General features: G+C 38.6%; 2 protein-coding genes and 1 long non-coding RNA gene across 5 annotated transcripts in view; 2 read left to right on the forward strand and 1 right to left on the reverse strand.

Annotated features, from left to right (window-relative positions):
• LOC127870841 (RAC serine/threonine-protein kinase-like) overlaps positions 1-600 on the reverse strand; it is a 46,229-nt gene extending 45,629 nt beyond the window's left edge. For both annotated transcript variants that reach the window (XM_052413375.1, XM_052413376.1), the window contains exon 1: positions 461-600. The gene's annotated coding sequence lies outside the window, so the exon portion shown is untranslated. The remainder of the gene's footprint in view (positions 1-460) is intronic.
• LOC127870842 (AP-4 complex subunit mu-1-like) lies at positions 589-26,618 on the forward strand. Of its 2 annotated transcripts, XM_052413377.1 has the most exons (13): positions 589-734; positions 3,182-3,261; positions 3,414-3,520; positions 4,281-4,377; positions 5,048-5,161; positions 6,489-6,560; positions 7,578-7,637; positions 8,150-8,270; positions 19,299-19,405; positions 22,920-23,014; positions 24,134-24,232; positions 24,840-24,957; positions 25,454-26,618. In XM_052413377.1, exons 1-13 carry the CDS (start codon positions 671-673, stop codon positions 25,673-25,675), a joined length of 1,356 nt encoding a protein of 451 aa, XP_052269337.1. In that variant the 5' UTR covers positions 589-670; the 3' UTR covers positions 25,676-26,618. The 2 variants fall into 2 exon arrangements, with proteins under 2 accessions (XP_052269337.1, XP_052269338.1); XM_052413378.1 differs by lacking the exon at positions 589-734 and having other exon boundaries at positions 3,446-3,520.
• Positions 15,837-16,953, forward strand: LOC127870850 (uncharacterized). Its single transcript, XR_008044949.1, has 2 exons — positions 15,837-15,980; positions 16,137-16,953. It is a non-coding gene; the product is annotated as an uncharacterized LOC127870850 (long non-coding RNA).
• Positions 26,619-26,846: the final 228 nt, after the last annotated feature.

The following is a 26,846-nucleotide window of genomic DNA, read 5'->3' on the forward strand; positions in this document are numbered from 1 at the left end:
AAGCGCACAGAAAAGAGTCATCAAGGGCTACATGACTTGTAAGTCAGTTCCATAATGCCTATATCCCTGGATAATTTCATTATGTAAATGCAGGTATATCTATTACATTTGACTATTTATTTTCTGACATTAGTCAGCTTTAAAATTTTTATTCTAGTTCCAAATGCTGACTATTTTTGTTTAGCTTAAACCAATATCCGCCGGAAAATTTTATTTACTATGTTGCTTATTGTGTCGATAATATTATTATGAATTTACATTTTATCCATGATATTCATAGATCTTATATCTATATTATGTTCATTACATTTTCTAGTTATGTACATGCGACAAGAACAACATGTCATAGGTTTTACTTCCAAGTTCTTATAAGTAGGAAGTCACGACAAGAAAAGAAGAAAATAAATGAAAAACGGCTTAATCAATAATGAAATTGCTTCAATTGAGCACATTAGGTCACCTTTTACACCTCGTCAGTGTTGCCGATGTGTAACCACAAGCTTTCACATAAAATATTAGGTTTGTTCTCCAGTAATATGTCCAATTAACGAAATGACGTGAAGTGACGTTTATGTCTCACTCGACGAGACTTGGTTTTGAAGTACATATATCCCACAATTCATAAGTTCCCGGATAAGGAAGTTTCGTTCTGCACAATGTGAAAGTAGAAATGATGGCTGTGTCCAAAATATTCATTGTGTCACCTGTTCATAGCATTATTGTATCGCAAAGTTGTATCCTTTTCACAAAAATATCAGGTCATGGAATAAAACAATATTTTGTTTGGAAGTCTATTGTGAAGGTCATTGAATGAGCATGACTGTGTTTACTCACTGAAGGCTAGTGCGTTTTATAACAATTCAATTGTTTAAATTTAGTTGCAATAATCCAACTCCCAGCTATTGACTAGGGCTGTAACAAATACACTAGGTGACAAATACGATACGTATCACGAATACAGGGTAGCGAATACGAATATTTATTTGCGAATATGAATTTCAATGAACAAAAGTAATACTGACAACTCGACATGACATTATATAGTATGAAACTATGTGTATTTGTCAATTTGATTAATTGAGTATCATTGCATACTGAAAATATGAAATATAACACTTTGAAATAACAGAACACTGCAAATTGTCTTCGTCTTATTGTCTTTTTTGGGGAAACCAAAGTAGCGCCAGACAAACAACGTGATTTGGCAGGCATGTCAATGATACCAATAGCATCCCTTTGCAAGTCTCCATGTGTGTTGATAAGTTGCACAATCATTGTCGTAAGATAAACAAAAAGAAATTCCATCTGCTAATCCTTTGTGTGTATGTTTGAGCATCAAATCACTCGTATTTAGCTAAATAAACATTAAACAACCATCGAAAGATTTTTCAATTCAATGTCGTTAATATTTAACCGGTGCCCGCCATTTTTGTTGATAATCTCACTGTGTAACATAGTGGGTGGGGTAAACATGATGAAAAACGCTGGAATAAGGAGAAGAACATTTTAATATAGGGGTTAATTGTATGAACCTTCATTTGTAAGGTAAGATGATTAAACTTTCAAACTCGAATCACGTTGTTTGTATTCGTCAAATATTTCGGTTCGGGAGGTGGCGAATAACGAATACAATTCATCCACAGCTATATTCGAGTAATTCGAATTTTCGAATGTATCGTTACAGCCCTACTATTGACCCTCCAGATTGCTGGGAGTTTCAACTGATAACGGCTTTATTCATGTAAACTTGCTGCCTGGTATCCAGGCTGCACTTGAATTGGTATTTTCTGACATAAATAAACACAAACAGATCACGAATATATCACTATATCGCAAATTAAAACAACATACATGATATGGTGTGCTTGCATTATTATGATATTAATCTATACTTTCAATCACATCAACAGTTTATGAAAATGTTTTAGTTTTTGCAATGGACAATGCAAAGTATTCCGAATGTGAAAATATGCTATTGACTATCTCCGGAATCCTCCGCAAGATAGATCATGTGTCTAATCAACCAATCCTAACTAATACATGAACTATCTCAGGAACCTACATAAGTCTAAGAAAGTTCCAATCATCAATACAAAACTTTGGTTTCCTTTTTTATCAAGTTTTTGTTTAATGAGAAGCAAATTAATGTAGATGACAACAGGTATTGTGTTTGTTACAATGTATTAGAATGATTGAACTCGATTTGATAGACATACATGAGACGTAAAAAAAAATGTACATGAAAAAGGCTTTATCAGGAAGAACTCTCAGCTGTACTTATTTACTCATAAAAGCTCAGAGCATTCAAGAAGAACTAGGTTAAAATTATGGGGAGAGATCTGACACTTGTTCTTATGGACATTTATTCCAACGTTATTTTGACAATTAGGACAATGATAAAACAATAGTTTGACAGCACCCATATTGGTTGCTAAATTTTATTGACAGCCCAAACATTGGTTCCTACAATACTAACATAATATATCCTCCAGGGACCAAATACTGGCGTTTAACTGTGAAGAAATGAGTAGCCGAATTTTTGAATAAATGCAAACAATCCAACAAAGAACAATTTACCTTCAAATAATTATTTGATTCCGGTGATATCAATGTCAATTTTTTATTTACAGCATTTTCAACCACACACTGCAATAGTATTCACTGCTTCAATGATTGAACTATTGCAGGTGATGTAACTCCAAAAGGAGTGAACTTCATCACAATGGGCAATAAACATGTATTTGTTGTGTTTACAATAGTGGGGTGGTCTGCTTCTTTTTGCAATTTATGTTCTAAATTTCTCGAAGGAGACCAATAGAATGTTAAAATGTTTTGGATAAGGATAAATTTAGAGTATTTTAGTTAAAGTAAGATTTTGAAATTCATCAAAACATGTTTTATGGCCATTTTTGTTGTAATTGTATTTATTTTCAATCATAGTATTGTTAGTAAAACAAATTACATGTTTGCTTGTGACGTTATCACTAGAGTCGCGTTTTTAATGGAAACACAAATGTTTTTTGTAGAAATAATTAAAAAAAAAAGTAGTGTTACAATTTGATGGCACAAACGCCTTTGTGTGTTTTTTTTGCCAGTTTTCATAGTATTTTATAGTATAGAGCTTGATTATGAATTATCTATAATAATATATTACATACAATCACCCTTAACCTGGTTCTAGACAGAAATGATACAAGCGCTACATGTATTCAGGACTTTGTCCAGAAGTTGAAACAAGTGGCTACATTGTTGCCGCATTTTGTAAGCATTTTTTTATCAACAAACTGTTATGATTTTCTTTGCATTTTGTAAACTGTTTTTTAATGAGTTTAGCTTTTGATTGATTTCAAACCTTCAGATAAGTTTAAAATGTTTTTGACTGTGTGTGAGAGATTGGCCTGATTTTTTTGCAGGTGAGCAATGGGGTACATTTCTATTTCATAAGGCGCAATGATCTGTATTTTGTGGCATGCTCAAAGACAGAAATGCTGCCTGTCATGGTGATTGAAATACTGAGCAGGTTTGTCAATTTCGTTGTTAATTATGAACCATCATTTTACATCCAAATTAATTTCTTTAGTGCTGCACTGATGTCTTTACACCAAATAAAATGTTCTCCCAACATAAGCATTCTGAGTGTAACTCAGCTTATAAGTACAAGTTGGTAATACGGGCTTCAGATAAGGTTTCATGCAAACGGGTACAAATTCATTATTGCTGACATTATCATGGTTTTTGGATCGTAAAGGTTATTTTCATAATGTAGATAAGAGTTTGTGGCCTGAGTATTTTGTTGTGTAATATTATTAAATAAAAAGCATATAAATGTGAAAGTAGAAATGTTAAATTAAATACTTTATGTTCAAATTAAATGAAGATTTGTAATGTTTACCAGTATCTCCATGTAAATTGGCCTCTTTCTGGGAAAACGGAATTTAATGCATGTGTGTTAAATGTCATCACAGATTACCCTATGAAGTTTGCTCAGGCTAATCAGGGAGGACATTTTTGGCTGAAACTGGACTTTAGTTTAGAAGAGTCACTTCCTTTAAAGGAAAAAGTCCCTAAAAGCGTAATGGCGTCCCTGATGTCCCTGATTAGTCTGTGCAGACTGCACAGGCTCGTCTAGTATGACACTATGCACATGCATTACTCCCAGTTTTCTCAGAACCAGGCTCAAATATCTTGAAGGACTCTAATCAACCTATTATTTCTTAAAAGTATTTGGAGCCCTTATTGCTGGTTTGTTTTATGATGTAAAGAAAGTTTCTCAATTTCAGGATCTACCATATTTGTAAGGATTTTTGCGGTGTTGTAAGTGAGGCATCTCTTCAAGCCAATATTCTGCTTGTATACGAACTTCTACAGGAAATAATGGTAAAGTTGTCCGCATTTGAAGCACTTTAAAAGAGTATACATTTAAGCCTAGCTCTGGTAAAAGCCAAGATAAGCCTGTGCAGTGCACACAGGCTAATAAAGGTCAACACTTTCAGCTTGTATAATTCTTTGTTTAAAGAAAATCTCATCTTAGCCAAAATACAGTGAAGGTGAAAAGTGTCGTCCTTGATTAGCCTGTGTGGACTGCACAGGTTAGTCTAGAACGACACTATGCGAATGCATTAAGCCCCATTTTCCCATAGTGAGGCTGATTTTGATTGTCAAGCAAGCATTGGTCACAGTAAGTGATATGGTTTCTTTGACTAAGTCCTTACTTGGAATGTACATTCTTGTTGGAAACGTGCTTTGGATTTTTTGGCAATAAATTTTTAAGAGAGCAATATTGAAAGCCTTTATTTTCCTTATGGGAAATAAATATGTACATTCCAAGTATTAATGACATCTGCATGATATAAAACATGACTTATTGTGTATTCATTCAATGAAATCAAATGTTGACTATGACATCACCGCTATTAAATAAAACCAATAATATTATCTTAAAACTTATTAACTACAGACCATTTAACTCCCTCTTAGAACATGGGGGAATTGTAGCGACAAATGATGTTTACATGTATGTTCCCCATGGTGTATGTTGATCCTTTAGAATGAGGGTTACATGCAACTAGATGTCTCTTCAAAGATTCAACCCTACATTCAGTCTACGGCCATTATTGTTCATAAGGAGAAGTCAACAGTTAAAGATTTAACATCCAGAGCGGTAAGTTTGTACATCTACGCAGGGTTGATGCAAAAAACTAGTCTGTGAACTATACTATTGAGATGATAACTTTTGCACAAAAATCTGTATATTAGTTAAATGACAAATTTCATGTAAACTGGGCACTTTATTTAAAGAGAATTTTATTTGTAACATTAAAACATATTCATTTAATTTGTATTAACAAATGAACACACACGTATTGGTATTGGTGCAGAAAATTACCTTGTAGTTGTTAATTTATTATACATTTCACATTGTTTTAATAAATGACTTAAAAATCATTATTGTTTGTAACATTGTTTTAATAAATGACTTAAAAATCATTATTTGTGTGACATTAATTTGTGTTGATTTCATGGATAGACTTAACAAAACATTTAAGATCTATTTTTGAATTTTGCAATTAGTTCCTTCAGGTTGGTCAGGTATTCTAAACTTAACCAAAAAAAATCTCGCTGACATTTAAGAATAACTTTGTATTATTTATATGGGCCGTGCTTGCGAAAAGGGGGTTTAATGCATATGCGTAAAGTGTCACCCCAGATAAGCATGTGAAGTTCACACAGACTAATCAGGGACGACATTTTCTGCTTTTATTATGCCCCCGAAGGTGGGCATATAGTGATGGCACTGTCCGTCTGTCTGTCCGTCACACTTTGCGTTTAGGTTTCAATAAATGCTCATAACTTCTGTCGCTTCAGATGTAACCTTGATATTTGGTATGCATGTGTAGATGGACAAGCCCTTTCCATACGCACACAAATTGTGACCCTTTTGACATTGACCTTGAACTTAGGGTCGGCGTTTAAGTTTCGAAATCTGGGTTTAGGTTTAGAAAAATGCTTCTATCAAAGCGTTTTTCGGGGGCATATGTCATCCTATGGAGACAGCTCTTGTTGTGCTTTTTCAAAGGAAGATTTTTCTTGATGAAAACTCAGTTAAGGCAGAAAGTGTCATCCCTGATTAGCCTGTTTGGACTGCATAGGCTAATTTGGAACAACACTTTGTGCACATGCATAAAAAAACTTTTCACAGGGCGCGGCCTATATATTTGTGCCTTGCCCTGGGTAAACCAGGCTTAATGCATGTACTTTAAGTTTTGTACAAGATTAGCCTGTGAAGTATGTACAGGTCAAACAGGGATGACATTTTCTGCTTTTATGGAATTTTTAGTTTAAAGGAAGTCTCTTTGAAATGAAAATCTTATCCGCAAGTGTTGGCCCTGATTAACCTGTGCAGTCTGAACAGCTTTATCTGGGACAACAATTTACGCACATGCATCAAACTCTGTTTTTCAAGATCGTGGCTCATTTGAATTTTGCAGTTCGGTATAGATCAAGTGACGAGCCAAGTTTCTGCTGCAAACAGACCCATTACCCAGACTGCAAGAAGCTCTGTAAGTTTTTAGGCCTGCATTAAACTATTCTTTTCAATTGCTGAATGTCATTGTTCAATGAAAAGCTCAGCAATCAATTTATTTTATCTTCAGCTATGGCTTATTTCATATGTTATATATGTGCAACCCTGACAAATATTTTCTTGAACATGTTTAAACAACATTTTGAGCTTTTTCATTTTGCTGCATTTTCTTGTACTGACAAATCACATTCTTTTATTTTGGCACAATGTCAGAAGATTTCATGTTTAAAACAACATGTTATTCAATAACAACTAGTTGTAAGTCCTATAAAAGAAGCCAGTGAAATTTACAAGAGAGATTAGTACAATTAAAATGATGAAGTTGGTGAGTTTATTGAATTTGAAGACACACATTACAGTATTAAAATCTCTGATTTTACATATTTCACCCCCCAAAAAACAAGTTCTGGTTCAACTGAGCAATCAGACTTGAAAGGTTTTCAATAAGCCTTAGGCTTTCAATGCACTCAAGCTAAAATCAAACTGAAAATCGGCCTAATTTTTATCTAGCCAGAGCAGTAAGGGCTCATGCTGAGCTATTTTCAGTCTATGTAGATTTTTTGTTTTATTTGTTGTGAATCCCTGAAAAGAGGCCACATTTCTGACTCAGTCTCCATGAAATTTTGTCAGAATGTCTATTTTGACAATATTGCTATGTTTAAATCTGATTACCTGCATAAAAATGAGGTCACAAGATCAACTCTTAGATAAACCTTTTTACCACACTAGAAGCCACATTTATGACTCAATGTTGATAAATTATGGTCAGAATATTAATCAAAAAAATAGTCGAAGCTATGTTTGAATCTGGGTCAAGTGGGGTCAAAGCTAGGTCACCGTAGCCCTTTTGTTCTATATAATCCAAGGTTGAGAACTTTGTTATCATGAGCCCTGTCTTGTTCACAATCAACACAATCTATTATTAGAAAATTTTGCCACTTACATTTTCACATGCACAGGATAGATTTTCCATGTTTTGAATGTCTTATTGCAGGATGGGAAGGGATTCTACGTAGATGTGGTTGAGAAAGTGGTGGCAACAATAGCGGCAGATGTGAGTACCAGTACAACTGTATGAACAGTTTTCCACAGAGCCTTGTAATAATTTGTTTCCTCCAATTATTGTTGGGGGACATTTGAGACTTTTAAAAAAAGTGTGTTAGTTGTAATTAAGAGATTCTTACCATGATTGGTAAATCACAATTTTTGTGGCTCACCTGCTCTGGTTATTGTTATCCAAGATTAGCCTGCACAGTCCGCACAGGCTTATCTGGGAGGACTCTTTCAGCCCTAGCCACTTACTGGATTTTTTTCCCAGAAGAGACTTCGATGAAAAAAAAAAAGCAATACAAGCAGAAGTGTTGTCTCTTAATAGCCTGTGCATAATGCACAGGCTAATCTGGGATGACACTTTGCTCCAATGCACTTTTACAGAGCGAGGCTTGATTGTAACTTGATTGCAAGAACAGTTTCAAAGCTTTATGCATAAAACTACAAATCCCATGCAATATGCAATGATTTTCGTAGCTTTGATCTGAGACCAAATGCTTTCATTGAACATTGCAGGGTGCAGTGTCCAACATGCAGGTGAATGGATCGATCATTGTTCGGAACTTTCTGGCAGAGTCCCAGCAGTTCAAAATGGTTCTCAATGAGGATCTGGTCATAGCAGAGCCCAAAGCAAAAGGTTGGAAACATATCCCACATTCTGGAAATTCATTATTATTTGTGTGACAGGATTTTTTTTTTTTTCATGGGTTTACTGATCCACAAATATAAATTCTCAACAAATAAATATTTGTTTTTGTCAAAATCAGAAATCCATGAATTGGTTGTCCTGGAAAAAAGATTTAACCAAGAAATTTCTTGCCAATGAATATCAATGATTTTTATATCATAAATATGTAACCTGCTATCCCTAGCTATACCTTTTCAAGGTGGGTTTGCTCCTCCAGAAATCTTCAAGTGCCGGGAATAGGCCACCTCTCTAACTGAAAACTGATCAGGTTAAACATAGTACAATGTAACCTAACCTGAAATCAAGAAACGCAACTCATCTTCCTTTTCTAGAGACCACCATGCTGATCGCCATTTTTCCTCTTCATTGAAATTTGGTCTTTTCATCACTTCTGCGTGGTGGTTTGGGTTTGGAAATGATAAATTGCATGATTTATCGTTTCTGCTCTATTCAGAAATTGTTTCATGTAAATATTTGTTGAAAATTAATTGATTTTCAGACTTTGCCGGGTTTTTGTACGTGCTCATGCACTTGAGCACGTGCATTTTGTGACTTTTAGTCAACAAGTTATTTACTATATTGTACAGTGTATATACATTGTTTAACTGTTTATTTCATCTAAATTGTTCTTTAAACATTGTTTTGTTTCGTAGATTCTTTCTTTTTCTAATATTTGAAATAAGAATGAATATACAAATAAGAGGTTCATGTGGTCATATAAAGGCTTCGTGGTCTATCGTGTACTGTTTGAACTTTTGAACATAAATGCTCTGTTTGCAGCTCGTGAGACGATGCGACGTGGCAGAAAGCAAACCGTCGCAGAACATTTCTGAGCAGGAAACGGACAGATAACCTTCACCAGATGATAAATGCCCGATGACTTTGTAGACCACAGATGACATATTGCAGCATCAACCACAGGGTATCGGGCAAGATGGAGATCGTACTATGCTACCTTGCTTAAAAAGTCGATCAACCACAGACCATATGGCGACACCCGTCTGCTGGTCTTTGCCTTACCAATGCCGGACCATTTGGTAGCCGCCATACGGTCATTATCCGGTGACAACACTGGTCATGATATGACCAGATACCGGTCACCGGTCCATGTCACTGGTCACCATGGTACCGGTCACCGTGGACCGGTCCGGTCACCGGTCCATGGCTCTTGTCACCAGTCACCATGGACCAGTCAGGTCACCGATTATTGACCGGTCTGGTCACCGATCGTGGCACCGGTCACCGGTCAGAAGAATAAGTCGTTCAACATCATATGACAATTCTTCATTGTGTAGTTCTCCGCATCAATACACTCGTAAGCGATCACGTCAACGCTCAGGGAAACACTATTTAGGAGACCTTATTTCCAGCGTAGCCGAACAACATGTTGGCATTGCAGGTATATGGGACGTCGCCACTCCTCATGTAGGCGTTAACATACCTACTGGTCATATCGACGTTCCCCATTTTATTCCTTTACGGAATATTATGTCTCCATTCCACTTGTGTTGGTTACTTTATGGCATCCACACATATTGAAGTCACCTAACCTTATTTGTATCCGAATACTAGTTCGTTTTACTTAAAAGCTTCGGTATAAGGTGTTCATCTCTCAACTACAAGTACATTGGCACTTCGTGCCAATCAATACTGATAATCAACCGTTGTTTCTGGTTTACATTATCAGTTAGATGACTTCGTGGATAGTCATTCTTCTGCACCAGATATTTTCATTCTGATGCAGTCATATTATGACATGTCCTGTCATATCACCGGACATCGGTCACAGGTCACTGGTCACCAGTCAGAATAATTAGTCGTTCATCATCATCGGATTATTTTTACTCCTCTTCTTCGTTTTCATCATTAATAATGTCTTATTGCCATCGAATTAAACTTTTGACACGCTCTTTGCAGAGCGGTTCTCGGCATTGATGTCAGACCATATGGATTCCACCATATTTCGGTCTTTTACCGGTAACATCACCAATCATATTATGAACTGGTTCGTTCACCTGATTATAGTCACCGGTCATTGACCGGTCTGGTTCGGTCACCAGTTACCAATCACCGGTATTACCCTGTGTTTTCATCGGTCATATATTGTAGCACACGGGTATCTTCTACATTACCTAGTTGTATACCTCTGACTATGATCCTATTGAATCCTATATTTTATGGATTTAACAATCGCCATGACATTTTGTGTTTTTCAAAACTGATGTTCTACTGATGACAGTTGGTTTTCTAATAATCTCCGCTGACATGGTCTATGCTTGATTTTTCTTCCCAGCTAATCCATTCTGGTGCTGGATATGAACTACTAATATTAGAAGATTATGAAATACATCTATCTGTTATTTGTACTTCTATCTCAGCCACCTACAAGCAGACTATTGGTCTTGCAGATGGTTCGGCTGAAGGTTTGACATCAACACATGTTGCAGTGACTGGTCCTATTTCGCAGCCCCTTAGATCTGGTGTTCATCTTACCACTACGACTGCTTTGTCTGCACAGAGGGTATCTACTACAGTTTCTAGTTGTGTACCCCCTGCTGCTACCCCGTCCATTCCTGACACATTATGGGTTCAAGATTCCTTTGAACAATTTGTACCTGTCAACTCTGATAATATACCGTCTACTTCCGGTTTAAATAATCAGTGTGTCGACTTTGTGGATAGTCATTCGTCCTTACCAGATAATCACAATTTGGTGCAGGATAATCTTCCTATTATCCCTACCTCTGTTTCCACTGATTTTTTGCACACAGCTGGTGTTGTTGAGAGTGAGGCTAATTCAGATGCGGAGATTGATACTGATCAATATTTGGCACTTATAAATCAGATCTATAAACTGATGTTCCAGACTCTTGGCGGAGAGTATTGTCAAAGACCGGTGGAGATGTCTACTTATTCGACGATCTAAGTCACTGAGCAATTAGTTCGTACATTTGATCCTAACATGGTTAATTAGGCGAGTTTCCGCGTTGATACACGTCTTCTGATTGGTTCTAGATCCTTATTCTCCAGGATTTTACAGTTGTCTTTTTTGTTCAAAAGAAAAATTGTTCCTGGAGACCAGTAATAGACTTAAAAGTCTTCAACATGTTTCTACTCAAAACTAACTTTCAAGATGGAGACTCCATCCTTCAAACGGGACTCCATCAAATCCCTGCACTGGGGGGTGTCCTTGAATTTGGAAGATGCGTACTTCCATGTTCCTATACATCCCAACATCTGGAAGTACCTGCGCTTCGCCTTTTGATGCCAGGTCTACCAGTTCTGAGCGATGACATTTGGGTTGGCAACGAGATCATGGTGTTATTCTTCTTCAAAATTTCGACGACTGGCTTTTACACCAGCTTGCTTCTGCACCACCTAGAATTCTAATGGAAGGAACTCCTATCCTTAGGGCTCCTCCTAAATGCAGACAAATCGGACGTCATTCCTTCTCAATATTTCACTTTCGTGGGAATTAATTTTTTGACCCATATCAATCGGATCAGAGTTTCATGTCAACTCATATCAGACCTTCTGGTGAAAGTCTAATGGGTTTTGTCCCAATCTTATATAACAGCTCAAGAATTCCTCTTTCTCAACGGTATCCTAAGCTCAGTAGCAGACTTTGTGCAGTTAGGACGTCTGTTTCTTTGTCCTCTTCAGCATTACCTCTCAGCTTGTTGGAAATGGTCTCCAGACAATATGTTGTCGCAGATTCCATTCTTCCGGAGTTAACACCTCATCTTCAGTGGTGGCTAGACGAGGAGACTCTTGGCAGGAGTACATCTTCCTCTGCAACCGTCTTTATATCTAATGACGGACATGAGCAAGAGGGTGGGGTGCTCATCTGGAACCACTCAGTCTGACAGTTCAGGGTTGTGATCTCATCAGGAGTCACATCTACATATCAACAATCTAGAAATGCGAGCAGTCTTTCTAGCTGTATTTCATTTCCAGTCACATCTTCGAGATTCTTGTGTGATGGTGTCATTAGACAACACATCAGTTGTGAATTACATTCATGCACAGGGGGGAACACATTCTCACTCCCTGTATCTGGAAACCAGGGAATTACTTGTTCTTTGCAAGACGTTCAACAATTATCTTCTGGCCAAATATATACCAGGTCGCCTCAACCCGCTGGCGGATGGTTTGTCTCGCAAACACCATTTACTTCCATCAGAATGGACATGTCATCAAGAAGTGACCAATCGGATCTTTCTCAAGTTCGATTATCCCCTGGTCGACCTATTTGCGACCAGACACGACCACAGACTTCCTCTTTATGTGTGTCCAGTTTACAATCCAGCAGCATAGGCAGTAGATGCGCTTTCGTTCGATTGGGACCAACTGGACGCCTACGCTTATCCCCCACCCATTCTGATTCCCCAAATATTGGCCAAAATGAGGGTGAGTGTGTGTTGCATAGTTTTGATTGCCCCTTGGTGGCCCATGGGATTTTGGTTCAAGGATCTTCTCAGTCTCCTGTACAATTATCCCAGGAATATTCCTCACAGAATAGATCTTCTGTCTCAGAGAGGCAAATCTTCATGCGGATCCAGCAATGTTCCACTTACATGTCTGGCCGTTATCAGGCAATCTCCGCAGAAGAAACGATTTTCTGTCAGGGCTTAAACCCTCGTTGCTTCTGCAAGGATAAAGTCCACCAGAGCAGTCTATGATGCTCGATGGAAACTCTTCTCTAATTGGTGTATTCGAGGGAAATTGATCCCCTCAATCCCTCTTCTAGACGCATAGCAGATTTTCTCATCTATCTTTTTGATGATAAGAACTTTCTCTTAGCTCCATCAAAGGATACAGATCTATGATTTTGCATACATTGGCATTTAGTAAGTCATCACAAGTCTGTGCTGATCCAGCGATTTCGGAACTGATTCGAGCTTTGGAACTCAAACGTCCTGTTTCTCGAACACTTGCTCCTAAATGGGATTTGGCTTGTGTTCTTGGTTCTCTTACTAAGGTTCCTTATGAGCCTCTTGATCAAGCTTCGCTACAGTTCCTAATTTGGAAAACCGTTTTCCTTCTTACTATGGCTTCAGCCAAAAGTAGAAGTGAAATTCATGCTCTTTCTATCGAGGTTGGTCATCTTCGTTTTGATTCCTCAGATGGATCTGTAACGTTGTTATGTCAGCCAGGATTCCTTGCTAAAAATCAAGTCCCCTCAATGGCTTCTAAACACTTCAAAGTTCAAAGTCTTTCTAATACTTGTGGACATGAAGATGATGATAGACTTCTTTGCCCTGTCAGGGCGTTAAAGTTCTATCTTAAAAGAGTAAAGTCTATTCAAGGTTCTCACAAAAGACTTTTCATTCGGTTAAAAGGGGTGGGATGTGTCTGGGGCATCTATTTCTCGTTGGGTAGCCTCTACTATAAGGAAGGCTTACTCTTCTATGTCATCTAGGGATTTATCCCATTTTAAGATTAGACTGCATAAACTAAGAGCTCTTTCGGCTACATGAGCGTATATCAATAATGTTCCACTTTCTGAAGTGCTTCAAGCTGCCTTTTGGAGGTATCCGACCACCTTTTCCTCATTCTATCTTCGTTCTCTTGAGTGTCAACAAGACAATTTATATATGTAAGGTCCTCTTGTTGTTGCTCAAACAGTAGTTTCTTCCATGGCGTAATGCTGGCGCTATTCGGCATTTAAAGTACAATACTGTACTAACGAAGATTATATGAGGACATAATTCTACAATCTCTGGCTGAAAACCTGAATATGGGTTTTGCTGTGATGGGAAAATATAAAAGTACCTTCCCGCCGCAGCTACAAAATCAGCTAGTGATAGCAGGTAACGTATTTATGATATTAAAACAATTTTTTTTTTAAATAAAATTTATTTTTATTTTTAAGTACCTTCCTGCTATGGGTAAGACCCACCTCCCACCCCGCTCATCGTTTTTGCCCCTCTTCGAAGAAGAGGGGGTATATTGTTTTGCACATGTCGGTCCATCGGTCCGTCTACCTGATGGTATCCGGATGATAACTTAAAAATGCTTAGGCCTAGGATCATGAAACTTCATAGGTACATTGATCATAACTGGCAGATGACCCCTATTGATTTTCAGGTCACTAGGTCAAAGGTCAAGGTCACAATGACTCGAAATAGTAAAATGGTTTCCGGATGATAACTCAAGAATGCGTAGGCCTAGGATCATGAAACTTCATAAGTACATTGATCATGACTGGCAAATGACCCCTATTGATTTTAAGGTCACTAGGTCAAAGGTCAAGGTCACAGTGACTCGAAACAGTAAAATGGTTTCCTGATGATAACTCAAAAATAATTAGGCCTAGGGTCATGAAACTTCATAGGTACATTGATCATGGCTGGTAGATGACCCCTATTGATTTCCAGGTCACTAGGTCAAAGGTCACAGTGACAAAAAAACGTATTCACACTATGACTGCCACTACAACTGACAGCCTATATGGGTGGCATGCATGTTTTACAAACAGCCCTTGTTTCATATAGGTATGAAAAGGAAGATGAGTTGCGGTTCTTGATTTCCGGTTAGGTTAAATTGTACTATGTTTAACCTGATCAGTTTTCAGTTAGAGAGGTTCATATTCCTGGCACTTGAAGATTTCTGGAGGAGCAAGCCCCCCTTGAAAACCTATACCTAAGGATAGCAGGTAAGTTTTTAATAATTAAAATGAATTTTATTTTAAGAAAATTTGTTTTACAGTAGGGGAGGCAAACATGGCCTCATAAATAGTTATTTTTATGTCCCCCACCACTATAGTGGGGGACAAATTGTTTTTGCCCTGTCTGTTGGTTGGTTTGTTGGTTGGTTGGTTTGTTTGCCCAAACTTTAACATTTTGCCATAACTTTTGCAATATCGAAGATAGCAACTTCATATTTGGCATGCACGTGTTTCTCATGGAGCTGCACATTTTGAGTGGTGAAAGGTCAAGGTTATCCTTCAAGGTCAAGGGTCAAAAAAACAAATCCAAGGGAAGTAATAAGCTTTAAAGGAAGATAATTATCTGAACCTGCCAAATGAAAAAAAAAAATCAAAGCGGCTCAGAAGAGGACATAGTGTTTCTGACAAACACATTTCTTGTTCCAATTGTTATTTCCTCAATTATCTTTTTAGCTCACCTGAGCATCAGACGCCCACAATTGGAGACGTTTAGTGTGATATAGAAACTTCACTTGTAAATCAATCTAAATGAAATTAGCACAGTTTATGTGTAACACTGGATCACTCTGGATTGTTTTCGAGCCAGATCCCACCAGTACAACTAGAGTTATAGTTTTCCCCTTTACATGTGAAACATGGTAATTATATCTTTTTCAACATACCTAATTTTTCTTCGAATCCTTACTAAAATTTCACAGTTTGTAAACAGTGTATGTCTATTTGATCTAAGATGAAACCAAATATGGGCCAAAGTATGCTACACATTTTGCTCCCTGATTTTTATACGCCCGTATAAAATACGGGACGTATTATGTGAAACCCCTTGGCGGGCGGGCGGGTGGCGGGCGGGCGGCGGGCGGAAGGCATCACTTTGTCCGGACTCTAATTCAAATTGTATTCATCCGATCTTCACCAAACTTGGTCAGCAGTTGCATCTAGTTGATATCTAGGCCAAGTTCGAATATGGGTCATGCCGGGTCAAAAACTAGGTCATAGGGTCAATAAGTGCATTTTCAAAGGGGCCACTTTGTCCGGACTCTATTTCAAATTGTATTCATCCGATCTTCACCAAACTTGGTCAGCAGTTGCATCTAGTTGATATATAGGCCAAGTTCGAATATGGGTCATGCCGGGTCAAAAACTAGGTCATAGGGTCAATTAGTGCATTTTCAACGGCGCCACTTTGTCCGGACTCTAATTCAAATTGTATTCATCCGATCTTCACCAAACTTGGTCAGTAGTTGCATCTAGTTGATATCTAGGTCAAGTCCGAATATGGGTCATGCTGGGTCAAAAACTAGGTCAAAGGGTCAATTAGTGCATTTTACTTTGTCCGGACTCTAATTCAAATTGTATAAATCTTATCTTCACCAAACTTGGTCAGTAGTTGCATCTAGTTGATATCTAGGCCAAGTTCGAATATGGGTCATGCCAGGTAAAAAACTAGGTCATAGGGTCAATTAGTCCATTTTCAACAGCGCCACTTTGTCCGGACTCTTATTCAAATTGTATTCATCCGATCTTTACCAAACTTGGTCAGTAGTTGCATCTAGTTGATATCTAGGTCAAGTTCGAATATGGGTCATGTCGGGTCAAGAACTAGGTCATAGGGTCAATAAGTGCATTTTCAACGGCGCCACTTTGTCCGGACTCTAATTCAAATTGTATTCATCCGAAACTTTTAAACAACTTTTTATCCTGCGTCAAAGTGGTATGGGGGTATAAGTCACATTCAGTGACAAAGCTCTAGTTCAAGTTGAATTCACCAAACTTGGTCAGAGGTAGTATATAGATTATATATCAGTCAGGTCTGATTGGAGACATGCAACCGATTAACACATGCAATATTTTTATGCAATATTTTTATCCAGTTTTATTTTGCGATATTTTCATCGGGTTTATTTTTTTCGCGATTTTTGAAACGAGTTATTTTTAACAACATGTTTATTGGTAAGTTTCATTTTTCCTTCAATCTAATCATGATTTCCACAGGTACATGAGTTTTTCACTGTGCATGGGTACTATAGAAAGGCAACTGTTTATCATTGTCATCAACCTAAAATCAATTTTTATACGCCCGTTTTAAAAAAACGGGACGTATTATAGTTTCACCTTGGCAGCGGGCGGGCAGGTGGGCGGTGTCCACAGCAGTTTCCGCTCTCTAATTCAAATAGTTTTCATCCGATCTTCACCAAATTTGGTCAGAAGTTGTGTCTAGACAATATCTACATGTAGGTCAAGTTCAAATATGGGTCATGCCAGGTTAAAAACTAGGTCACGAGGTCACTTAGTGCATTTCAAGCATTAAGCATGATGTCCGCTTTCTAATTTTAGTAGTTTTCATCAAATCTTCACCAACTTTGGTCAGAAGTGGTGTCTAGATGATTATGAAGGTCAAGTTAAAATATGGGTCATGGTAAAGTTATCAAGTTGTCCAAAGCCTTAAAACGGGCGTATCTTGTGACAGTTTGGCACTCTTGTTAAAAAATGGACATTATTCGGAATGAAAACTTAGTTTTTCGTCTGATCTTCACAAATCATTGAAAGGTGGTGTATGACATTAAGATTACAGTTAAGATAAAATATACACTGAAGGAACCTTGGGCCAAACATAGCAGAGTTATTACCTTTTGTTTGAGAAAAAAAACAGGATGAAAATCAACTTATTGAAAATACTGCCCGTATTTTCGTATCTGGTCCATATCTTCTATACCTGAGAGATTTTTCATGTAACTTTCAGAGGGGGTAATCACGTGACAAACAAGATAGCGACGTCCATGCCGTGGCAGGTTTTTTTCGTCGTGTTATACCCTTTATTACTTGTATTTTTATTTTTTTTCCGCCCACTTTACAGCCATATTAAAAAGATAGTTACTGACTTTTATTTCTGAGTAATATTCGCTCTATATCTCAACTTTACTCGGTGCAAAATTTCTTAGCGGGATGACCTAATTAGGGCCCCGGTAAAAAAATTTGCACCGAGTAAAGTTGAGATATAAAGCGAATTTAAATACGAAATATACGCTAATCACCTTTTTACTGATATGGCTGGAAAGTGAGGGTCATTCAAAAAATAAACAGAAGTAATAAAGGGTATAAAACGGCGAAATATAACTGTCTTGGTATGGACGTCGCCATCTTGACTATCACGTGATTACCCCCTCTGACTTTGCTAAAAATGTTAAGTCATTTTGAAAATGTGCAGAATGCAGAGTGTATGAGTCAGCCATGCAAGCTAAAGGTCGTTTTTGTATTTCAAGGTCAAAGATTTATCTTCTACACACGTTGAATGATTATCTTGAAAAGTGGCTTAAACAGTGAGATCAACAAGGCGATGTACAAATGATTCTGTCACGCTGGAAAAGTTCAAGGTCAAAAGTTTGAGCCTCTTCTTTTGTGTCTTATCCATAACTCCAATACCCATCAGAGGTTTTCGTACCACTTGGCATCGCTGTAATTGAGTCTATGTGATCAAGGCCAAGGTACCATTTTGAGGTCACACATTGGAGCATACACTTGAGTAAAGAGACTCCTTTACGATGTCCATGAAACTTGGTGACAATATACAGGTTATTGAGACAATTTGTAGTAGTCATGAGTCATTCATACCAGTTAAATGTCAAAGTTGTGCTTCCAGCTCAATTTTTAGCCTCCATTTTCGTGTCTGTGGCAAAGATCCTATACTTTTTGATGGAATCATAAAACTTGGCTACAGTGTTATGGTCACTAATGATGTGTAGAAGGCATTAGTAAATCATGTTTGTGAACGGCAAAGGTTAAGGTGACATTGTTGTTATGAACCCTTCAAAGAAGTCACCAAAAAGAAGTCAAATTGTCTGTCGGTGTATCTTCCCTTATGTGCCTTTGCTTTGCTTAATAATGATGGATTTTCATTTAACCTGGAACAAATGTTCACCATCGTAAGACGACGTGTTGCCAGTAACATTTACCCTTACCTAAAAGGTCAAGGTCAAAGTTTGAGTTCAAAACATTTCTGTCTTAGCTATAACTATAAAGGTGTGTCTGACTGAATTTTGGAAAGAAACTTTACAACCATAAATATTTAATTGAAGCAATGTTTAAGCAAGAAAAGAGTAATTGCCTTATGTTTCTGAATTAAATACACAGGCTAATCAGGAACAACAATTTTTGCCCAAACTGGATTTTGTTGACAAAAGACGTCTTTTTAACAAAAAATTATATAAAAGCGGGAAGTGTCACAGTCTACTCTGGAACGGCAAGTAAGGCACATGCATTAAGCCCAGTTTTCCCAGAATGTGTCACTATATTTCTCAAACTCTATTCAGGATACGGCAGTAATGTTCAGCTAGATGGCTGCTCCTTCCATGAGTGTGTCAACCATGAGGAGTTTGAAGCACATAGATATCTCCTCTTTACTCCACCAGTGGGTGAGGTAAGGTTATGCGCCGCAGAAGATACCAACTCACGATCCAGTGGGAAAGGTAAGTGGGTGCGCAGCATAAGATACCAACTCACATTCCAGTGGGTGAGGTAGGTGGGTGCACCACATTAGATACTAACTCACGATCCAGTGGGTGAGGTAAGTGAGTGCGCAACATAAGATAGCAACTCACATTCCAGTGGGTGAGGTAAGTGAGTGCGCCACATAAGATAGCAACTCATGATCCAGTGGGTGAGGTTAGTGGGTGCGCCACATAAGATACCAACTCATGATCCAGTGGGTGAGGTAAGTGGGTGCGCAGCATAAGATACCAACTCACGACCAGTGGGTGAGGTAAGTGTGTGTCCCACATATGATACCAACTCACGATCCAGTGGGTGAGGTAAGTGGGTGCGCCGCCTAAGATACCAACTCACGATCCAGTGGGTGAGGTAAGTGGGTGCGCCACATAAGATACCAACTCACGATCCAGTGGGTGAGGTAAGTGGGTGCGCCAGATAAGATACCAACTCACGATCCAGTGGGTGAGGTAAGTGTGTGCCCCGCCTAAGATACCAACTCACGATCCATTGGGTGAGGTAAAGGTAAGTGTGTGCCCCGCATAAGATACCAACTCATGATCCAGTGGGTGAGGTAAGTCGGTGTGCCACATAAGATACCAACTCACGATCCAGTGGGTGAGGTAAGTGGGTGTGCCACATAAGATACCAACTCACGATCCAGTGGGTGAGGTAAGTGTGTGCCCCGCATAAGATACCAACTCACGATCCAGTGGGTGAGGTAAGTGTGTGCGTCGCATAAGATACCAACTCACGATCCACTGGGTGAGGTAAGTGTGTGCGTCGCATAAGATACCAACTCACATTCCAGAGGGAGAGGTTAGTGTGTGCGTCCAACCTACCATCCAGTCGGTGAGGTAAGTTTTATAAATTTAAAACATATGATCATGACAAAAAATTTCCCCTTTTGTCATAAAACTCTACTTTCAAAAGGGCACCACCACCTTTCCCCGAAAGGTGTTAACCCCACTGGATCGCGAGTTGGTATATTATGCGGCGCACACACTTACCTCACCCAACTGGTTTTTAGCTCACCTGATTGCTCAGGTGCGCTTTTTTGATCGGTCTTTGTCCTTCGTATGTCTGTCCGTCCGTAAACATTTGCTCGTAAACACTCTAGAGGCCACATTTCTTGCCCCATCTTCATGAAACTTGGTCAGAAGCTTAGTCCCAATGAAATCTTGGCCGAGTTCGAAACTGGGTAGTGCCGGGTCAAAAACTAGGTCACTAGGTCAAAAAAAAGAAAAACCTTGTAAACACTGTAGAAGTCACATTTCATGCCCAATCTTCATGTAACTTTGTCAAAATGTTTGTCTTAATGATATCTTGGTTGAGTTCAAAAGTGGTTCCGATCCATTGAAAAACATGGCCGCCAGTGGGCGGGGCAGTTTTCCTTATTTGGCTATAGAGAAACCTTGTAAACACTCTAGAAATCACAATTTTTGCCCAATCATCATGAAAGTTGGTCAAAACATTGGTTCAATTGATGTCTCGGACGAGTTCGAAAATGGTCGAGATCGGTGAAAAAACATGGCCGCAAGTGGGCGGGGCATTTTTCTCAATATGTATATAGTGGCGGTTTTCCCTATTTGGCTATAGAGAAACCTTGTAAACACTCTAGAAATCACAATTTTTGCCCAATCATCATGAAAGTTGGTCAAAACATTGGTTTTATTGATATCTCGGACGAGTTTGAAAATGGTCGGGATCGGTGAAAAAACATTGCCGCCAGTGGGCGGGGCATTTTTCTCTATATGTATTTAGTGAAAACATGTGAACACAGTAGAAGTCACATTTTTGGCCCAATTTTCATGAAATTTGCTCAGAACATTTGTTTACTTGATACGAAAGTTGAGGTAAAAAATGGTTCCAGTCAGTTGAATAACATGGCTACTGGGAGGGGGGCAGTTTTCTCATTATGCCCCCCCCCCCCCTTTCGAAGAAGAGGGGGTATATTGTTTTGCTCATGTCGGTCCATCCATCCACCAGATGGTTATCCGGATGATTACTCAAGAGCTCTTATGCCAAGGATCATGAAACTTCATAGGTACATTGATCATGACTCGCAGATAACCCCTAGTGATTTTCAGGTCACTAGGTCAAAGGTCAACGTCACGATGACCCAAAATAGTAAAATGGTTTCCGGATGATTACTCAAGAACTCTTATATGCCTAGGATCATGAAACTTCATAGATACATTGATCATGACTCGCAGATGATCCCTATTGATTTTCAGGTCACTAGGTCAAAGGTGAAGGTCACGGTTACCCAAAGCAGTAAAATGGTTTCAGGATGATAACTCAAGAACGCTTATGGCTAGGATCATGAAACTTCATAGATACATTGATCATGACTCGCAGATAAGCCGTATTGATTTTCAGGTCACTAGGTCAAAGGTCAAGGTCACAATGACCCGAAATAGTAAAATGGTTTCCGGATAATAACTCAAGAACGCTTAGGCCTAGGATCATGAAACTTCATAGGTACATTTATCATAACTCGTAGATGACCCCTATTGATTTTCAGGTCACTAGGTCAAAGGTCAAGGTCACGATGACCCAAAATAGTAAAATGGTTTCCGGATGATAACTCAAGAATGCTTATGCCTAGGACCATGAAACTTCATAGGTATATTGATCATGACTCATAGATGACCCCTATTGATTTTCAGGTCACTAGGTCAAAGGTCAAGGTCATGGTGACCCAAAATAGTAAAATGGTTTCCAGATGATAACTCAAGAACGCTTATGCCTAGGATCATGAAACTTCATAGGTACATTGATCATGACTTGAAGATGACCCCTATTGATTTTCAGGTCACTAGGTCAAAGGTCAAGGTCACGGTGACCTGAAATAGTAAAATGGTTTCTGGATGATAACTCAAGAACGCTTATGCCTAGGATCATGAAACTTCATAGGCACAATGATCATGACTCGCAGATGACCCCTATTGATTTTCAGGTCACTAGGTCAAAGGTCAAGGTCACGGTGACCTGAAATAGTCAAATAGTTTCTGGATGATAACTCAAGAATGCTTATGCCTAGGTTCATGAAACTTCATAGGTAAATTGATCATAACTTGCAGATGACCCCTATTGATTATCAGGTCACTAGGTCAAAGGTCAGGGTCACAGTGCCAAAAAATTTATTCACACAATGGCTGTCAAGGTCACAGTGACTCAACTTAGAAAAATGGTTTCCGGATGATAACTCAAGAATGCTTACGCCTAGGATCATGAAACTTCATATGTACATTGATCATGACTCGCAGATGAAATAATGATGAAACTTGACCAGGATGTTTGTCTGGACAATATCTAGGTCAAGTTTGACATTTGGTAAAGATTGAATGAACCAACTCCTCTCAGGTGAGCCAACTAGGGCCATCTTGGCACTCTTGTTTGTAAGATTCAACTGTGACCATTTACTTTGCTTATACTTTCAGTTCACAGCAATGACGTACAGCTCCAGTGGAGAACTCTGTTTGACTCAGCCTTTCACCCTGCGACTGTTTGTTGCTGAGAGGGAGGCTGGCAGCCGGTAAGTCAGTCTGACGCCCTGCAGCTGTTTGGAGCCAAGAGAGGCTGGCAGCAGGTGAGTCAGCCCTACACCCTGTGACTGTTTGTAGCTGAGAGAGAGGCTGGGAGCCAGTAAGTCAGTCCTACACCCTGCAGCTTTTTGTATCTGAGAAGGAGATGGCAGCAGGTGAGTCAGTCCTACACCCTGCGGCTGTTTGTAGCCGAGAGGGAGGCTGGGAGCCGGTAAGTCAGTCCTATGCCCTGCAGCTGTCTGTAGCTGAAAGGGAGGCTGGGAGCCGGTAAGTCAGTCCTACGCCCTGCAGCTGTCTGTAGCTGAGAGGGAGGCTGGGAGCCGGTAAGTCAGTCCTACACTCTGCAGCTGTCTGTAGCTGAGAGGGAGGCTGGGAGCCGGTAAGTCAGTCCTACGCCCTGCAGCTGTGTGTAGCTGAGAGGGAGGCTGGGAGCCGGTAAGTCAGTCCTACGCCCTGCAGCTGTCTGTAGCTGAGAGGGAGGCTGGGAGCCGGTAAGTCAGTCCTACACCCTGCAGCTGTCTGTAGCTGAGAGGGAGGCTGGGAGCCGGTAAGTCAGTCCTATGCCCTGCAGCTGTTTGTAGCCAAGAGAGGCTAAGAGCCGGTAAGTCAGTCCTACGCCCTGCAGCTGTTTGTAGCCAAGAGAGGCTGGGAGCCGGTAAGTCAGTCCTACACCCTGCGACTGTTTGTAGCTGAGAGGGGCAGAGAGTCAGCCCTATTGAATATTTTTAAGAAGGGTTATAATTAGGACCTAATGATATATTATTATATACGTATGATCTAAGCTATATTTTTGTTAGGGAAGTTCATTTATAAATGAAAATTAAAAGTTATAATTATCATTTATAAATGAACTTCCCTTTCAAAAATATAGCTTAAATTTTCAAAGAGATATTTCTTTTATGAGATTTTACTTACCCAAATGGCTGCATAGGGAAAACAATTTTCCTATCAGAGAACTGAAGGGTTATACCTTCTGCAACTACAAATCTTGTGACTTTCATTCAATAGCTTTAAGATAATTTATAAACTGTTTTATAATATTGCATTTTAATACCAGTGAACGTTAAACATATGTTATGAACCCGCTCACTAATCTAAGCATTTTACAGGGACGTGAATGTTGTACTGCGACTAACCAGCAACTATCCTCCAAATATTGTTGCCTCCAAGGTGTCTGTAAGGGTACCTGTGCTGTCCAGCATTGCAAGGTAATGAGTACGTTGTATATCCTCACCAATCAACAGAATGAAGTCTAAAAGAGCATATCTAACAGGGCCAATTTGTTTTAAATAATCACTGCATATTAGAATAGTTGTGGTTTCAGTTTTGACATAAATTTCTCCTTCTTTACTGGGATGAGCTTAGATATGAAACTTAGATCATCAAAGGAAGTTAATACATTGTACAGAATTTTGACATGAATAAATTTTACTGTCAGAGCGTTATCAAACCTAATAAAACTACAAATGAATCATTACAGATTTTTTACAACTTGGCTTAAAAAAAGTCAAGCAGACAATTGTTCACCCCTATTTCAATGTCTTTGGAACATTTAAAATAGTTTGAAATAGGAGAGTTTGATCACAGATGCTCTCTGTTACATTTTGTACATTTTATACTCTGCAATAAGTTGGTTGTGTATGTATATACATGTAGTCAACAAATATATTAAGCAATCAAAGCAAAATGTATATATCTGTGAGCACTTTGCGAGCAAGCACTTTGAAATATTAATCATAGATATACTTAATGAATATGTCTAACCCATGTTATAATCAGCATTTTAATTTTATGTGAAACATACAATGATTTCAGTATATCCAGCAAGCTTTCTGCGGACAACCAGGCATCAGAGTTTAGTAAGAGAGAAAGTTCAATCATTTGGACACTGAAAAATGTACCAGGCAAGACGGAATGCATGGCAGACTTTAGAGTAAGTCTGGAAAAAGCTTTTAAAAATGTACTTTTCTGAAAGTCAAAGTATCATGACAAAAAATACTTGTGTCACCATGTTTAGTTTTTGTTGATCATTCAGTAATGAATGATACGCTGTCCTTGTGGCAGTGCGTTTAGGCTGTGGACGTAAAGATTCGTCTGTGTAGTCCACACAGGCGTATCAGTTACAACCTTTTCTGCTGTTATGAAAATGTTGGCATAAAAAGAAAAAGAGGTCTTTTCTAAACAAAATCCAGTCTAGACAAAAAGTGTCGCCCCTGCCCTAGCCTGTGCAGTCCTCACAGGCTAATCAGAGTCGACACTTTCCGCCTTAATTGGATTTTTACTAAAAAGAAACTTCATTTAAATGAAAAATGTCATAAAAGCGTAAAGTGTCGTCCCTGATTAGCCTGTGTGGACTGCACATGCATTATGCCCTGTTTTCTCAGAAGACGACTCAGTTGCATGGTATACATGTTTGTTTTCAATTTCAGTTAAACAACCAGGGCTCCACAATGGTAACACGTCGAGATCTAGATCCAGCCATTCTTGACTTTGAAATATCGGGCTACACATGCACTGGACTTGCCATCAGACACCTGAAAGCACGTGGAAAAGAGAAGCAGAAGCAGCAACAACAACAGCAGCAGCAACAGCAGCAGTTCTTTGTGCGCTGTGTCACAGTTAGTGACTCATACCTCCTGAGAACGTTCTGATTACCGGGCAGATTGAAATAGAATCATCTACACATATGATGAATGGATGTGTACTGTGCTCTCTGGAAATAGGGCTTAATGCATTTTCGTAAAGGGTTGTTTCAGATTAGCCTGTGCTGTTCGCAGAGGCTAATCAGTCACGATACTCTCCGCCCCTGGGTTTTTACTAAGAAGAGACTTCCTGTAAACAAAAACTACCATAAAAGTGTGGTCTCTGTTTAGCTTTGAACACTGCACAGGCTAGTCTGGACAACACTACACACATGCATTAAACCACATTTTCCCAAAATGCCGCTACTTTGGTTTTATTGTACTAATGACACAGGGCTTTACATTAAAGGTTGTTCAAATTTATGGGACAACCAATTTTATTTGGTTGTTACAAGCTATAAAACTATTTGCTACTCCAAAGTGATAAGTAAAATCTCTTTAAACTCAAATATTCACCTTCGTTCAAAGCGCTCATGATAAGCATTTGTGATCACCTTTGTCTTGTCGCCTCCGACCAGCAATAACCGCATATACAAGATTTTCATTTAGAAGAAATTTACTTTTTTTTTAAATCCATTAAATTGGAAATTTATGCATATGCATTAAGCCCCATTTTCTCCAGGGCAAGGCTCTTTAACTTAGCCATGGTTGAAGACCATCGTAGGGCATTGACAAAATATGTTATTGTTTAGTTTCTTTCTAAACAGTTTGTCTATATAGGACAGTGAACACACAATTGAAGTATTTATACAATTTGTACAGATGAGGAGGGATTGTATTGTTGTGCATGCGGACACTATGACTGTCAAGTGATGTTGTTTGATTTTTTTTTCATTGACTTTTTAATTAAATTATAATTTCAAACATATTATCTTATTTTCATTTAATTGTTTGCATAATATTGCTGTGAAATTCAATATGGAAAAACGTGTGCACTAAAACTTTAAGCATGTTTTACTTTAGTTTATAGTGCTTAACGCATTGTCCTGTTCATGTTCCACCCCTTAACGATTTGCTCAACGTCTTGCCCCTTTTATAAAAATGACTCATATTTATTATTGCCATGTATTGAATACCATAACTCTTTATAGAAACACAACATTCACAAAAAAATATGTAATCAGTTTACAAATATATATGTAATTACACTAAAATAAAAGAGGATATGTTTATGTAAATG

The sequence above is a fragment of the Dreissena polymorpha genome, chromosome 3 (genome assembly GCF_020536995.1).
Source record: "Dreissena polymorpha isolate Duluth1 chromosome 3, UMN_Dpol_1.0, whole genome shotgun sequence".
In the NCBI taxonomy this organism is placed as follows: Eukaryota; Metazoa; Mollusca; class Bivalvia; order Myida; family Dreissenidae; genus Dreissena; species Dreissena polymorpha.